The sequence below is a fragment of the Mustela erminea genome, chromosome 13 (assembly GCF_009829155.1).
Source record: "Mustela erminea isolate mMusErm1 chromosome 13, mMusErm1.Pri, whole genome shotgun sequence".
Taxonomy (NCBI): Eukaryota; Metazoa; Chordata; class Mammalia; order Carnivora; family Mustelidae; genus Mustela; species Mustela erminea.
In genome coordinates, this window is record NC_045626.1 from 376,571 (window position 1) to 393,216 (window position 16,646).

Consider the following 16,646-nt stretch of genomic DNA (forward strand, 5'->3'; position numbering starts at 1 on the left):
TACCTGCAGCTTAGTGCCGTTTGGTTCTGAAGAAAACCCCCACTAAATAGTCTCCAACTCAAAACGTCGTCAAGGCCCTGTGGCCCTTACTCCCACAATTAACCCTTTGACAAAAGAGAAACCCCACCGATGTGGCCTATCTTCGGGGTGTAAGGCTGAGATCCTACAAGGGACTGCTGGCTGTGCCCCGGGCAGGAGGTCATCGAGGGTGTCTCGCGGGGCAGTGCAGGCCGCCAGTGGCCCCGGCCCCACCAGCCCAAGGCCGGGCCCTCGCCAGCGTTGCCGATGCCCTGACGCGTCACTCAAGGCTGCTGCGCGCGTCTCGGTGGAAGCGTCCCTGGGAAACCAAGGGTGGTGGTGAGCACGGTGCGCCCTGCCCCCGGCGCGCTGGCGCCCGCGGGCCTCACCTCTTTGTCCATACTCTCTAAGTCCTCCTTACACAGGGTGTACAGCGGCATTGTCTCTGACATGCTGGGCTGTCGCTTCCGTCCACTGGGGCCGGGCTGCTCTCCGGGTCGGCTGTCCGGCAGCTCTTGAGCAAGCGTCTGCCGCGGCGGCTGAACCACTCTGAAATGAATGTCACAGGTCCCACGTGAGGAAGGTCACTTGGAAGGACTCCTGACTCTCGGAGCAGGTGCACACGCACACGCACACACACACAGCATTCTGGCTACGACAAAGCGCCGTGTCTCTGCACAGCACCTGCTCGGGCGTTCTCTGAGCGCCGCCTCCTGCTGGAAGCGAACGCCCGCCTCCTTCTGCCAGCATGACCCCGCTGGACCCGCCTCCCCCGTCCACGCGCAGAGGACGGAGCAGGAAGATCTAACCAACCACCACGGCCTGGAAAGCAGCAGGAAGCGTTCCTCATCCTCAAGCACCGTCAAGCAAGCTGCGGGGCTTCTAAAACGACAAAGCCGACAGACCGTCTCCCCGTGGTCTCCGGAACAGGAGGACATGCGGCGCGCAGAAGCAGGTGACGGGGCTGAGGTCAGCCGTCCGCGGGAGGGCACGGCTCTGCTGAAGGGTCGGATACGAACACAAAACCCAGCAGCCCCGGGGGATGCTCTTCCCCGGGGCCGTCCAGGCTGCGCACGGGGAACTTCTCCCAGCGCCTCCCGCAGGCGCGCACGTCTCCATGTCAGACCGGAAGCACGCTCTGGCCCGTCACTGCCTCGATGCGGAGTGGCTCGTGTGTGCCCGGCGGGTCCAGCACGAGTGGCTGTTTTGAGTGGCTGCTCGCGGGGCGCAGAGCCTGCACGCGGTGCCTCGGGCCCCACGGCCACTGCCACCCACACGCTCCCTCCCCGAGATGCTGATGCGGGAAAACCTCAGGACTGCGAGCTCCACCCACACCCGCAAGCGAAGAGAAGCAGCTGGGGAGGCAGCTGGCGTCCTCTAGCGGACGCGGGACTTCTCCCCGTGAACATGGAGCGCCCCCCTCCGCGCCCCCAGGCGTGGGGACACACGCTGCCTCGCCAGCACTGCCCACGCGACAGCGTCTACACAGCTCTCCGCCGGCACGGCTCAACACTGCCACATGCACTGGCTGGCGGACCCAACACAGGAAAACAGCAGAGTGTCCGAAAAACAAGTATGTTGTTGAGGGCTCCCCTTCAGAACAACGATTTCAGTTAAACCAAGACCTGAGACATGCCAACAGGTCAGGGCACGTGGGCCGGCCAGGCCGCTTCTGCAGGCTCCGGCACTCCCGGGTGGGCCCACCTCCCAGGCCCTGGCCCCCGAGTCTCCCTTTACCAACGACAGGCCACACGGGTGGTGGGGTCTCCACCGAAGGGCAGCTCCCAGCCGGGGGGCACAGGCAGCCAGGAAGCGCTGTCCTCGGCCAGAGAGCCCCAAACACGCAAACAGGCCACTCTTCTTACGTGTCTAGTCTGCTGGGAACCGCTGTTTCACTACTAGCGCGATCCAGTGTTCACACGAGGTGGCCCACGGCTCCCCTGAAAGGTGTGAGTGTCTCCCAGGCGGCACAGGTCCTGTGCCTGACAAGGTCAGCTCTGGAGGACGAAGAGCTCCGTGTTCCCGACACCAGGCTGCTGGCACAGCTGCCCCAGACGGCACCACAGACTCCAGAGGAAATGAAACAGAGGGATTCTGCATCTGTTCTGAATCGCAAGCTGACCTCCAGTCCCAGGCAGGCAGGCAGGGCCTCTGTCACCCTCCTGGGAGCTCAACCTGAGACCCGGGCCCCCAGGGGACACAGGACAGGCAGTGGAGGAGGACTAGGAGCCGGCAACGTGAAGTCCCAATGGGCAGACACGATGCCCCGAGAGCAGGCTGCTCCCTGCAAGGGAGGCTCAGAGAGAGGCCACCGCGTAGGACAGGAATGCCTGGGACAGGCCCTCTCCACTGCGGGCCACCACCGACAGTTGCGGGCCCCACCAGGAGTCTCCGGGAAGGCAGAGTGGGGAGCCAGGACCTTTCCTCCTGTCCAGCCCGGGATGAGCGCCCCACAACCGTGCAGCGTCCGTGGGGACCACGGCAGGCAGAGCCTGGACAAGCACCTCTCCCTGCAGCTGACAAGGCCCTCGTCTGGGCTGGGAGGTGTTGGACTCAAGATGTTCACCTCCACCCAGTGGTGAACGCGGGGGCCGCGGGGGGCAGCCGGAGCCCCCATGGCCTGGCGGCAGCAACCACCCCCAGCGGGTGCCACGGCGCAGACCAGGACTGCTCCCCGCCGGGCACAGGGGAGGCGGCCCGTCCACCTGTGCTGCGGGCGCGGCGCCAGGCAGAGGCGGCCAAGCTCTGGGTCCAAATAAGGTCCCGACGCTCACGGCGTGACGTGAAGCCGTCCCGGCTGCCATCGAAAATCACTCGTCCTACCAAGAACCAGGAAGGTCTCCAGCGGAACGAACGTCCACTCGGGGACAGCGGAGATGCTAGAACTACCCGAGGCAGACGCGAGGGCATCGCAGTAAAAACGCTTCCACGAGAATGACAGGCGCACGCAAGGAGCGTGAGGAAAAGTGAGCAGGGGCTTGGGAGCGGAAGACGCGGCAGCAGCCGCAGTTTCTTAAAAATGCAGGAATGGGATCAACTTTGTAAGGAAGGAGACAGAAACCACAAACGCAGTAAAGCCGAGGAATCGCAGAACGCAGAGGAGAGACTGATCAGAACAGGCCAGACCACGACGAGATCCAGTCCTCGTGTCCCGGAGCCGGGAGGGGGAGCAGCACGGCAGAGGTGGAAACGGCCTCAAAGAACTGGGGCTGGAAACGTCCTGAATTTGGTGAGAGACATTCAACTTTCCGATTAAAATGCTGAGCGAATCCAAAGAGGATAAAGCCCTGAATCGACATTAGGACACATCCTCATCAAACTTATTACTCAAAACAGAACAAAACAAATCTCGAAAACAGCAAAAGAAACAATTCAAATGACAGGCCAAAGGAAACCCCGTGACCGTACCGCTGCAGATAAAGCACCTGAAAATTCCACGCCCGTTCAGGATAAAAACTCACGGAAACCTGGGAAGAGGGGCGAACTCCCCCCGCTTGGTAAACAGCAGCTGCAGAAAACCTAGAGCCAGAAATGGAACGTTTTCACCTGAAGACCAAGAAAAGACGAGAACGTGTGCAGATGAAGGGTCAGTGGGAACGCAGCCGTGACCCGCAGGCGCACCCCGACCCCGGCACCGGCACCGAAGCCAGGAAAGGACGTGCAAGAGCAAACCAACCCGCCGCCCCAAGTCTCATTCCCCGTGCAAAAACCCAGAATGGGTCACGGTCTTAAAGAGAAGACGTGAGAGCTAAGAAACTTCCAGAATAAGACGTAGGAGGAAACCTTTAGGATCTAGGACCGCAGAGAGAGTTCACAGACTTGAGAGCAAATGTGTCCTTCATGGAAAGAACGAATCCACGGAACCTGATTCACCGAAATGAACCACTTCTGCTTCGCCCGGCTCGGTGAAGATGAGGAAAAGCTACAGAGAAGAAACCCCTTCCAGCCACACCGTCCGCGGACGAGCGGTACCTGGTGCACAGCAGGACGCACCCTCTGCAGTCCCGTGACCGCCCCGTGGGCAAACAGGCGAAGACAGACGCCTCACGGAGCAGGACGTGGGGGCCCACGTGCCCGTCAGTGGGACCGACAAGAACAGGGTCGACCCCAAACACGGTGGGGTGTGGGGAGGGGACTGCGCTGCTTCTGGAGGGAGGGAGAGAAGGTGCTGCCCCTCCGGAGGGGAACCGTGCGCACGCTTGGCACACAGTGTGGCAGGCACGGCCCCGGGCTTCGGTCCCGCGGAACCGGACGCAGACACAAAGGCTAGGAGCAGCCCTCCATGGAGGCCCACCTCCCGCGGGACCCCTTGGCTGTGGGGGAGAAAATGAGGGACTACACATGAGTAGTGCGGCAACGGTGACTGGCCCGGGGCCGAGGGGGGCCACAGACGTGCGAGAGCCTGTGTGTGTGGCACTGCTAGGTCGACCGGAGGACTGGGGGGCGGGTTAGCGGTCTCGGGGTTATGGAGGCGCGGGAGGGGGGCCGGCGGCGGGGGCCTGGGCGTGGCGGCGGCGAGACTGGGCTGCAGGTGGGCACGGGCGGAAGCAGGGGAAGGGCACCCGGGCTCGCTCTCTTTGTACCCCTGCCTGTGGGTCCACAGTGACCTCAAAACAAAACTTTCCTTTCTTTTACAAGATTCTACTTATTTATTTGACAGACAAAGATCACAAGTAGGCAGAGAGAGAGGGGGAAGCAGGCTCCCTGCTAAGCAGAGAGCCCGATGCGGGACTCGATCCCAGGACCCTGGGATCACGACCTGAGCTGAAGGCAGAGGCTTTAACCCACTGAGCCACCCAGGCGCCCCTCAAAACAAAACTTTTTAACAAAAGCAACAACAAAAAACCCCACAAACGTTCATAACTAAGAGCACAGCATCACGATGGGTTAAAAAAAGAGAAATTCAGAATTCTGGACGCCATCCTTGCAGAGGAGTAAGTCCAGACGGACCACGTGGTGAGCCCCGGCTGCTCAGACCCCGGCCCACCCCCAGTCCAGGGCGCTCACCTTCCCCTGCAGGCACATCCTGGGGTCCCTGCCAGGGGAGGCCCCTCGACCCAGCCTCGGGAGGGGAGGACGGAGCCTGGCATCATGGCAGCCACAGCAGGGGCGCCCCAAGGAGCTCTGACCTCGAGGCTCCAGGTGAGCCAGCAGCCTAGAGCCCAAACCAGCAAGGCAAGGCAGACACTCAGTTCCCCAGGCCTCGGTCAGACAAGCGCACAGAGCAGCGTCCCTGCCCACAGGCCCAGGCGCCATGTCACAGTGGGGTCTGCACAGGGTGGGGCTCAGCCACCCCTCCTGGAGCTCTCCTTCCCACAGCCCTCGACACACAGGGACAGGGCGGCCTCGGGCAGGAGGGGCACCAGAGCCTCGATGGGGGGCTGGTGCAGGCTCGTAGCCCATGATTCCAGGGAGCTGCCTGTGTACATTGGCACCTGTGAGGGCAGACAGAGCAAACAGAGGTGCCCTAGGTCGCTGTGCATGGACAGGGGGACTAAGGACACAGGCGTGTGTGGGCACGGTGTGAAATCAAACGGACAGGGAGCTCTAGCTCCATGCGGAAAGGCCGCCCTTCCTCTCTGCCGCAGCCCTGAGCCGCGTGGGCAGGCTCCCGGTACAGAGCACCTGCGAGAGTGCGACCCGAGCCCTACCTGGCCCTCCGGCCTCTGGGCCTGGACGGCTGCCACCCCTCCCGCGGCAGCGGGGCACTGCGTTCGCCAGTTTTACAACGCAGAGTGCTCTGTACGCTAGGAAGGAGAGAGACGCGGGCCGCCCCCCGCACGCGCACACGACTCGCATGCCCTCCCCCACGGGCAGACGCGGGGCGGCGGTGACCCGCGACTCGTGTGGCGCAATCACCCTCCCGAGGTCCAGAGAGGAGAATTGCGTCGGGCGGCCTGCAGCACCTAACACGGTGTGCGCTTTCCTCCGGGAACACGAGCCTGCGGGTTTGTCCTCCTGTGCCGTCCCACTCGCGGGCCGCAGGTCCCGCACAGCTCGCACGGGGCGCTGGCGGCTGTGGGAACACTGCGGCCCTGCGGAAGGAGGCGGCGCTCGGCCGCAGCGGGGTCCAGCTGGCCGTCCGTACGCGTTTCTGGCCGATACCTGATCACGTCTCCTCCCGCAGCGGCCGTCCTGGCCGACCGCAGCTTACTCTCAGCCCGCAGCCCCAGCCGTGTCTGAACTCCAGCTCTAACCGCTCCAGACGCTGTTCTGCGCCCAAGGATTAACTCAGAAGTTCATGATCTAATTCCCGGCAGCGTGAAAGGCAGAGTCTAAAACCCAGAAACCGCTCACATGAGCATCGGTACAGCCCTGACGCCGTGACGGCTCCGGTGACACCAGGGCACTGAGGGCTCATGCTGGTGCCAAGCGTGGGGTCCGTGCTGCAGACGCACACCCTGTCCGGTCCGGCACACCTTCCCGGACGCGGAGCGTACGCCCCACACAAGACCACCCGCGGAGAGAAGCCCGACACGGCGTCCCCACGGCGGCGCAGCACCTCCTCCACGAGGGAGCTCTGGATGCTTGTGACAGAAGCCCCCCTGCGCGCCCTGCCCCGTGCGACTGTCGTAAACTGCGACACGGCTTCGCGCTCAGCGCTGGTGTCTGGGTCCATGTGGGCGAGGCGCACGGCTGGGCGTCCGCTCGGCTGGATGAGGAGACACGAAGGGAAGGCTGTCACAGCGGGAGACGCTCTCACCTCTGCGGCTGAGCCACGGGTCCCGGTGCCAGCGGAGTCCCCTGCGGCCCCTCCCCCGTCCCACAGCCTGTGCTCCTCCTCAGTCTGACCTGGGACTGCCATCATCTGCCCAGGGTACCCTCGCTCCTCTTCACCGCGCCGCCACCCGGCCGAGCCCAGCGCTCGGGAGCCACACCCAGGCCGTGGCACTGCCACGTGGAAGGACAAGAAATGGGACGACCCCCAGGGACGCTCCCCCTCCACCGCATGAACACCTGTGAACAAAGGCCGTGAAGTGGGGGAGAAAGGCACTGCAGCCTCCCACGCCCCCAGAGACGGCAGCACAGGGTGCAGATGGCCACCTGCCTGCCCACGACTGACCCTCTTCCCGGCACCCCCCAGTGTCCCGCACAAGCGAACCAACGGCGTCAGCACCAGCTTCCTGCAAGCGTCCCGGCAGCGTGCCCACATGCACGAGGGCTTTGCACGCGGGCCCCTGGCATCAGGGTCGCAGAGCCTACGCCCAGGAAACCACTGAGGGAGCCGAGCGTGCCTGTGCTCACGAGACAACCAGCTCCTCCAGAGGGGAGACGCGTGAGCACCAGCTTCTGCCCGGCTCGGCACCTGGCCTCCATCCCCCTGCCCCGTGCTGACTGCGGCCTCGAGGGCTTTCTCAAGTTCTGGTGGCTGCGGCTATGGCCACGGGGAAGCAGCTGTCCTCACGCACCTGCCAGCGCCCAGCCCGCTGGGACCGTCTTCCCTCGTGTCTCCCTGCTCTGCCTTTCTCCCCCAAGCTCACACCGGGCCAGGAGAGCCGGACCCTGCCCACGGCCCCAGTATGCGCCCAGTGTCCACCCAGCACACGGTGCCGCCTCCTGGTGTCAGCCGCTGCCGCGACCCGTGTGGCATCGGACGCCTCGTCTTTCTTACTCACACGATCCTGTGACCCATGAGCTCACTGAGCCCGCTGTACGTGCGGCAAACAAGGCAAGCTGCTCTCCTGCTGCTGCCGTGTGTGAACACTCGCATTCAAGGCGCACGACGGACCCGTCACCTGAACATGTGTGTCAGCCCAGGCTGCTGGACACTTTGGAGGACCTTAACCATACACCCTGAACATCGGTATCGGTACCCGTGGTTAACGGCACAGGATACATACACTCTCACTGCACGTACAAAAGCTGCACTTTCACAACCCTGCAAGCGAGAGCCCTGACCACGACGGCCGATTCTGTTTCCTGTTACCCAGCTTGGGTCACAAGTTACGGGATCTGAGGATTTGTTTCTCCCTGGTGCGGGGCCGCCTGCAGACGTTAAGGCCCTATGCTGACCCGCCCCGGCTCCTTCCGGTTCTTCTCGGCGGCATCCAGCATGTGCGGATTCTGAGGACTGTCCTCCGGTTAACTGTAGGTCGCGACTTCACAGTTCCGGAACAGGCTTCTGTTTTCCGCATCAGCTACAAGTCTCTGCTGACCTTCTGCACCGTCCACCTGTTCTGCCCGTCCGACTTCATCAAGCACAACACTGTTACTTGAAAAGATCTGTCCCCTTCTATGGGACTCTATCCCAAGTCCCAGCGTGCCGACCGCTTCAACCCCGAGCTTGGTCCCCAGAGCCCAGAGGCCTGGCTTCGCTCCACACAGACTGAGCCGTGTGCCTCCCAACCACAGCTTCTCCGGCGATTCTTACTTGGCAGCACAACAGACCGATAAAAGGCCCGCCACGCGCCACAGCCACGCTCCAGCAGCACATTTCCCAGAGGAGGGCTAGTCGAGGGGGCGCGGAACCATCCACATGCTCAGGCCCCGGCAGTCGGCACTGAGCCCAGCACCCGTGAGCGGATCGCCGCCTACTGCCCCACCCGGCTCTCCCCTGCTGGGAGCATCTACTCACACCTGCCTCTACCTGGACCACATCTCAGGGACTGACCCCGCCACAGAAAGCCCCGAGAGCTACGGAGCCACGTGGTCCTCCCGCTGCCAGGCTGGCCTCCCACTGGGGCCAGAGCCCCTCTGACGGCCTCCGACAGGCACTGAGTCAGCGGCGCCTCCTGAATCTGCATTAACCGTGGCCTTTCCCCCAGCCCAGACCTGTGCCCACACAGCCTGCTCCAACACCTCGCTCGTGACAGCGAGCAGATCGGCCTGTCCCTCAAGGTCCCTGGGGCAGCACCCTGCCCCCCACACGTTCCCTCCAAACCCAGGAAGCTCAAAACCAGGCTGAGCGCGGCATCTCAGGAAACACGTCAGCAGTAAAAGTGACCATTCGCAGCGTATGGGACAAGGCAGCGCACACAGAGCGTGTCCGGAGCATCTGCGCGGTGTCAGAGCTCCGAGGGGAGAAGGCAGAACCGGCCGAGCCAGGGCTCTCTCCCTCATGTCTCTGCTCACAAGCAGCTGCCACAACCGCCCCCTCAGTCTCATCTGGGCCAGAAAGTGCGACGGGCACCAGGGGACCCCAGAGCTGGCTCCCCCTCTGGCCCTGCCACCCCTGCCTGCCGCCTCCCACCTCCAGAAGGGACGGACCAGGGGCCACTGGCGCGGAGGGTCTCCTGCGGGGGAATGAGGGCCGACAACAGGGTGCAGGTCAGGTCTGCAGCTGAAAGAGCTTCTCAGGCAAACCACAGAGCGAACGCGCGAGTGTGGGGCTAGACCCCGGCCTGAAACGTTCCAGGGTCGGGGACCAGGACGGAACAGAACCTGCACGAGGCCCAGTGCCTCCGTAGGGAAGCCCACCCCAGCTCAGGGTACAGCAGAGCCCCAAGTCCATGTTCCGCCAGCACGGGCGGGTCAGCGCTCAGCGAGCGTGGCAGGCCGGACACCTGGGCACCCCGCCGCGGCGCGGCCGCGCAGACTCATGTACCTGAAGGAGGAGTGCTCCGCGTGCACTGCCAGGGAGCCAGGGGGCCCGGGGCCCGCAGCACCTTTCCGGATGAGCTTGCCCGTGTTGGCGTCATAGATGCGAACGTCCGGCCCAGCCTGGGCCCGGGGATGGACAGGCGTCGGGTGGAACAAGGCAGCCGGTGGTGCGCCCTGCCGGTCCGGAAAGGCTGCTGGGCCATCCTCCCTGTGGGGACAGAGGGAGGGCTGTGAACACGCACCGGCACGGCCGCCGGCCTGGCCGCAGCTGCAGGCCTGTCCAGATGAGGACGGGCGGAGTGCGTGCCCCGTGCCTTGCCCGGAGCCTCACACAAACTGCAATCACCGCCCCTCTGATGCCAGGTTCAGGGCTTCACCCCTGACCACAACAGCCGAAGTCGGACAGAGAACAGGACGCGTGTTCTCAAGCCATCTTCGATACACAGACCGTCGCCCCACAAGCCCACAGAACCACTAGACCCATCAGGCTCCCACCTGCCCCGCGCTCTGGTCACTGTCACCCTGGCCACCGGTCCTCCGTGGGGCCTCCGTCATTCACGACGCTGCCCCCGGGCCAGGAAGGAAGCGCAGGCATGTTGGTCCTCCCTGCCAGCGTCGCCCCGCGGGCAGGGGACAACCCGGCTTTCGGGAGGTGGCGGTGTGGGAGTCTGAGCTCTACAGGGTCGGAGACGCAGCACGCGTCCGCTGGCAGCACCCCGCGCTCGGGGGAGAGTGGGCAGCAGGTGCGGGCTGGCGCTCACCTCTGCACTCGGCCGTAGTCCTCCCTGAGCGGAAAGAGCTGCTCCTCCACCCTGTCCCAGCGCTCCAAGCAGCTCCACAGCCAGTCGGGGTTGACCACGTGCAGCTGCCCGCACTCCTGGGCCTGGCGCACCTTCTCCGTGCCTGCGGGGAAACCAGCTCTGTCCAGCCTGGACTGCAGGCGCCTGGTGGCCTCCAATCACTCGGACTCTGAACCCTGCCAGGCACCATCTCTGTGTCTGAAACCTGGGACTTCACTCCAACCACCGCCGCCTGTCCCCCAGAACAGGGACCCACTGTGGGGTCTCACAGGACCCACGGGCAGGGGAGGGATGTGACGGACCCACGGACCCCAGCAGAGCAGCCAACAGGCACCCATCCATTTCGGTGGGGAGTGTCCCACTGGTCCGAGGCCTGCCGCCGACTGCCAGAGATCTCTTCCCCCAGACCGCGGGCGGGGCCTCAGCAGAGGCTGAGCCTCCCTGCTGTGGGCTCCAAGCCCCACCCAGCCCCTCTGCCAAGGTCACCTCGTTACCGCGCCCAGTGCCGCCTGCTGAAGGACAGCGGCCGGTGGCCAGGGTGAAAGCAGGCCAAGCGGAGGACGGCGATGCGGTGTGGGTGCGTCTGTGTCCTTGGAAAGGCTCTTCAACAGTTGGTGAGGACACCTGTCCCGCCCGCCGCAGGCAGACCGCACTGTGCTGTACCCAGGGCGCAGAGGCCAGGCCGGTTACCAGCACTGTCAGCCATCAAGCGTCCCCGAGCGAACAAGCCGGGACACTGAGATCGGGGAGGATGAGGGGCTGGGCACGCAGGCAAGGGTGAGCCAGAGGCAGAGAATGAGTCCCAAGCCTCCTCCCCCGCGCCCCTGGGCTCACTGCCCATGTGCGATGCCTGAGGGAGGCAACAAGCCTGCCCCCACCTCCCGGTTAAGATCTTCCCACGTCTCGCACCAGGACGGGCCACCCAAGAGCCTGTAGCTCAGTCCTGGCGGGCGAGTGGGCCCCACGAGGAGGCTGTGACCTCGGAGGCCCGGCTGGGCAGGTGCAGGCGTGAGAGGAGCAGTGCCTGAGCAGCCGGGGGCGGTCTTGGTTCAGAAAACACTGCACCATCACGGGTGAGGACTGGTTATTTTAGCAGCCCCGTGTGTTTCTTCTTGATTTGCCCGTCGCCGAAGGGCTGTTTCCCGGACTGAAATCCCGGGAGTGTAAGGCGGACGTTGCTACAGTGACTTTCCCAACCTCATCCCTTAGAACGAAGTGGTTCCAGCCGGAACCTCCGTGCCGGCTCTTCTCAGGGCTTCGCTGCCCACTCCCCACCGAACCGTGTGTGCTGACGCCAACGTACTTGGGCTCCGTCATGAACTCCCCATCCCCCTCCTCTGCCCGACCCACGTGTGCCCCCCCACTGCAGGCGGCTGGGAAACACGGAGTGCCGCGCCCGTACCTGGAGTGCACACACCCGCTCCCCACCCAGGCAGGGACACCAACAGCCCATGCCACCAACACGCAGCCAGCAGCAGGCACGTAAGAGGCAAGGATTCAGGACGAGGCTTCTGACAGCTCCGCACAGACACACGACCGTGCCCTTCTGGAGTGGCCAGTGCGGACAGACCCCCCGCCCGGGAGCACCACGGGGGTCTTCCATGTCCGCCCCGCCCCCGCAGGATGGCGGGAGGGGGCCGGCCTGGCGCACCTACCTGCCCTCGCCGCAATCAAGTGGGTGGCCCTGTTGGGGCTGCCGGGGTCCAGCGCCAGCTGCGTGAGGACCTTGGCTCCGAGGGCCGTGGCGTGGTAGTGCTCCCGCGTCTTCTCCACCGGGAAGTTGGTCGGGTGCAGCCCGCTGAATGTGATGACGACGTCCGCCAGCACCCGGCTCTTGAGCTCCGGCACGATCTTCCGTATGTCGGGGGCCTCCGGGCTGTCCCCGAGGAGGTGCCGGTCGTACCTGGCGTAGTAGTCGGAGTGCACTCGGGCGAGGATGTCCTCCAGGTGGACCAGGTGGTCGTCCCCGTCCCCGTCGTCGTCGTCCTCGTCCTCCTCCTCCACGCTCTGGTCCAGGGACTCGCCCGCGGTGACCCCAGACTGCTCGCTGTTCTGTGACTCCGTCTCGGCCTCCTTCCGGTCGGCAGAGCCGCCGCCCAGCCCGCAGAGGCCGTCCCGCTCACCCTCCTCCTGCACGTCGGGGTGCAGGCCCGGGGCCGGCTCTCCGCATGGCCTCTCCCCTCCTGGGCCGGGCGGGCCGCCCCGCTGCACCACCTTGCCCGCACCGTGCGCTCCCTGAGGCCTCTCCAGGCTCCTCTTCTCCCCACTTTCACCGTCAGACAATGACGGGGCGTCTGACTCGCTGTCACTGGAAAGGTCAAAGTCCAGGTCACCGCCTGCTGTGCCCTGAGCAGCCCGCTTTTCCAGCAATGTCCGATCAGGTTGCGGAGCACACACTGGGGGCCCCTTGCCATCAGTCAAGGGCCCACGGGCGATGGGTCGGCTGCCTCTCTCCTCCTCCTGCCCAGGCAGGGGCCAGTCCCCTCGAGCAGAAGCACTCCCGTTGAGTTCCCTCGTGGGCTTCCCAAGACCATTACTCTGCTCGACCCCAGAGCCTGGCCGGCCCTCGGTCTCCCTGACAGACAGAGCTTGTTCTGGAACATCGGCCCCTCTCGGAGATGGATTTACTACAGGTGTGCACAAAAGAAAAGGTGACTGTTAGTCAGCATCCAGTGTGAAAGTAATGGCACCCCCCAACCCCTGTCCCCGTGTTGGCTCTGACCATGCTCTAGACCTGGGCTCAGCAAACTCCAGCTGTCAGGTTTCTGTCCACAGATGGTCACTCTGCCTTGGTTTTACAACGGTCAGAAATGGAGAGGACACGCTAGGCTTCCCCGCTGTGGATGGACGGCCCGCGGGAAGCTTCCCAGCCCTGCTGTGGCTGCACGCCGCAGCATATCTCCCTCAGGCCCTACAGCACCCGGCCTGGGCCTCCAGCTCTTAAGTCATTGCCGCAGTCCCCGCAAGCCTCCAAGAGCCTGAAGACCAACAGACACACTTCACACGGCCACTTCCAGTCCCCTCAGACAGACTCTGGCTTCACGCTTGCCAGACAGGTTGAGCCGGGGGGCTCCCTGCAGGCTCCGGGCCCGGGCCCAGCGCCCACCACCAGCAGCTGGAGCTGCTTCGCCCCACAGCTCGCTCTTTCCAAGGATCGCAACAGCCCAACTCCCGCCGTCCCGCCTTTTAAGAGAACCTGGGATGACAGGCGGATTCAGACACAACAAGCTACACTAACGCTTCAGTCTTTGTCCAGCTGGAAAAACGTTTCGGTTAATGCTATTCAAAAACAAACCAAAAAAAGAAAACCAAAAACCAAAGTGGAAACCAAACATCCTGGTTTTCACTCTTCTAACTACGCACCAGCCTGTAAGGACGGAAATACGAGGAAACAGAAACAACGCAGCCACAGCAGAGGCGGGAAGCCTGTGCCAACCGCTCCTCCGCCGCCCGGAAGGTCCTCACCTTTCCTTCTCGCCTGGGACTCCCGAGACCCAGAGGGGGCGTTGATGTCCCCTGTGCCCTGGAAGTAGACGTACTTCTTCACGGTGATCAGATTGGGGGCAAACTTCCAAACATCTTCTCGGTCGTCAATAATGCAAACCATGGAGTCTCCACAGGGAAAGAGATTTCTAGAAGTAAAAACCAGAACTAGCACACTTCATGACAACAGTGACGAATCCATTAAAAGTCACGATGGTCTTCGACAGGTAGCGAGCAGATCGCAGATTTATCGGAAACGGATGGAAACTATGCTGAAGGCCTTTTGCTCAGCTTGTGTTGAAACTCTCCAAGTTTCCAGACAAAGGAGCGTTAACACAATCGCGCTTTCTCCACGGCGCTGCCCCTGATGGGGCTGCAGCCAGAGCCTAGCGTCTGGGGACCATGTCCCGTCCTAGGTCGGTTTCTGAAGCAGACACACAAACGCCCCATCCCAGTACGTTTACAGACGCAGGAGACGAGCCTGTGGGCGGCCTGCAGGCGCCCGCTCTACGGCGAGGGGCTTTCCTGGTGAAGGCAGGAGGGCAGCCCTCTGTAAGAAACAGTGGGTTCCTGCAGCACAGGACCCGCGTGGTCTCTGCTCAAGTCCAGAAAAGCTACTAGAACGTACGGGGTCGGCAGGCATGCTAGCAAGGGTCAGCCGTCTGACAGATGTAGGCACACACTGCTACCCTCACATGGTCTCATGAAACTCTCTGTCCGTGATTCCGGGATTCAGACAGCCTCGCAGCATTCAGAACTCAACGCGGACTTCGTCTCGGAGCTGGGAGCAAACCCCAAGGCCCGCCTGCCACTGCTCCGTCCTGTAGCTGCCAATGGCGGGGACTACGCGAGAAAACACGTTCACGTGTCCAGGAGTAACAGTATCTCCCGAGCCTGCTCCCCTCAAGTAAAACAGAAAGCAGCTACAATAATTTACACAGCCCACGCTCTCTGGCACACTGAACTCCGGCTGAGAGAGAGAAGAGCTGGCGCTGTACCTACACGCGCCACAGGCTGGCCACCCACGCCCGCTGGGGAGCACGCTGCTCCCCTCCAGCGCTGTCCCCGTGGGGAGCTTCCCTGACTCCATGACTGACAACACCCCTCGCGTTCCTTTGTCTTCGCCCACGTGCTCGGATGCTAACTAGGTCGGTTTCTGAAGCAGAGACTTTCAGATTCTCCTCCTGGTTCCTGCGGCTTTGAATAGGTCCCTGCGCGTGTGGACACCCTAAATCTGAAACACGCAACGTGCAGGAGAATGGTCCACTCCGGCGGAAGGCCAGAGGCCAGTGTCAGTGCCCAAACATCCCCGGGACACACACGCGCGGGAACGCGTTACAGTGGATACTGTGCTGTATGGAGGGAGAGAGAGTGTGGGCATTCGGGGGGTGGTTACTACCGTTCTGGGTAGAAATGGGGAAATTCCTTGGACAGTGGGCACACCTACCCCCAGCCTCTGGACGGGGGTAGGCGTGCCCACTGTGAAAGCACAGAGGGCAGGACTCACAAGGCACTTGGTGACTAAGGGAACGGAACCAGGAGCAGACAGCACTGTGACTTTGGATCTGGGAACAAACTAAGAGGAGCAGCAGCAGCTCCTCGGGAAACACAACTGTGAGACACCAACAGCCCCTCCTTTCCCGCTGTCCTGCACCTGCGGGAGCTCTCGGCCCCTCTGCTTGTCCCCTCCCGTTCCCCGCTGCTCCAGCCCTGCTCTCACTCCCCCTCCCCAGACCCTCAACCTGTGGGGCTCTGGCTACATGCCCTGGGAGCCCGCCAGGGAGCCCAGCACAGCCTGGACACTGGGGGAGCTGGGGAGGAAGGAGCCCGGCTAGAAGACAGCAGGGTTCTGGGTGCCGTGCGAAGCGGGAACAGGGAGAAGCACAGAGCTGCGGCCACACGCGCTGTCCGCTGGACACCGGGCAGGAAGCCGCCTCGCGAACACAACGAGGTACGTACCTGAGGTTCCCCGTTTTAGAAAATGGGTCAATACATTCGTCCCTCGATAATATTCGATGAGAAAAAAGCTTCTTCTCGGGGTCTAAAAAGCCTTTGAAAAGAAGACAAAATCAAGGTCAGACATGTGACAGGCTGATGTCCCCCTCTGTGCGCAGTGAAGCCCCTTCTGCTCACGACACTGGGACACTAAGCATCCCATACTGGCACCAAACGCTCTAGTCTCTCTTGGTAGGACCATGATTCACTTACGGTTCCTCTTAACATCTTTAAGGGCTTCTGTTCGCTAACCATTTGCTGAATTTAACATGACCTGGAATTTGGCTGAGCTCAGGACCTAAGGACTAAACAAAGCTTCACATCACCCCCCGGAGGCGTGGTGTCTGTGGGGACAATAAACGCGTGAGTACATCATTTCTACCCACCACGCTGCACGTATACGAGGGGCTGGGCCCCAAAATTCTGGTTCTGCCACTGTGGGCAGCTTCCCTGTGCCTTGGGCTGTTTGCAAAACAAGGCAGGGAACGAGGCGCCCGGCAGCCTGTCCTGCTCACCCCAACAAGCCGACCGTATTCCCTGCACACCGGCAGACCCTGTCAGCGCCGTGACGGCAGACGCGGCAGCCCACGTACGCAGCCCGCTGCTGACCGCCAGCATGCTGAGCAGGCTGGCCTCCCGTCCGCCTCCCAGCAGGACCCCGAGACCACACATCTGACTCATGCCTTGTCGGAGAGAAGGAGCCCCATGCTCTGGTGTCTGCACCCGCGAGGCCGGCCACACAGCAGGGGAGGGCGGCCACCTCCGGCTGCTAACATCTGTGGGGTCCCCAAGCCAGCAGCACTTACTCAC

At 63.1% G+C, this 16,646-nt stretch overlaps 1 protein-coding gene across 2 annotated transcripts in view; it reads right to left on the reverse strand.

Moving 5' to 3' along the window:
* The window catches only part of CTDP1 (CTD phosphatase subunit 1), a 52,792-nt gene that overhangs the window by 18,575 nt on the left and 17,571 nt on the right, over positions 1-16,646 (reverse strand). The window contains exons 6-11 of one of the 2 annotated variants that reach the window (XM_032309414.1): positions 15,801-15,891; positions 13,824-13,990; positions 12,014-12,985; positions 10,320-10,461; positions 9,563-9,766; positions 408-567 (exon numbers count right to left, since the gene is read on the reverse strand). In XM_032309414.1, the coding sequence (XP_032165305.1) occupies positions 408-567; positions 9,563-9,766; positions 10,320-10,461; positions 12,014-12,985; positions 13,824-13,990; positions 15,801-15,891 (1,736 nt within the window). The remainder of the gene's footprint in view (positions 1-407; positions 568-9,562; positions 9,767-10,319; positions 10,462-12,013; positions 12,986-13,823; positions 13,991-15,800; positions 15,892-16,646) is intronic. The other variant, XM_032309413.1, reaches the window with a different exon arrangement.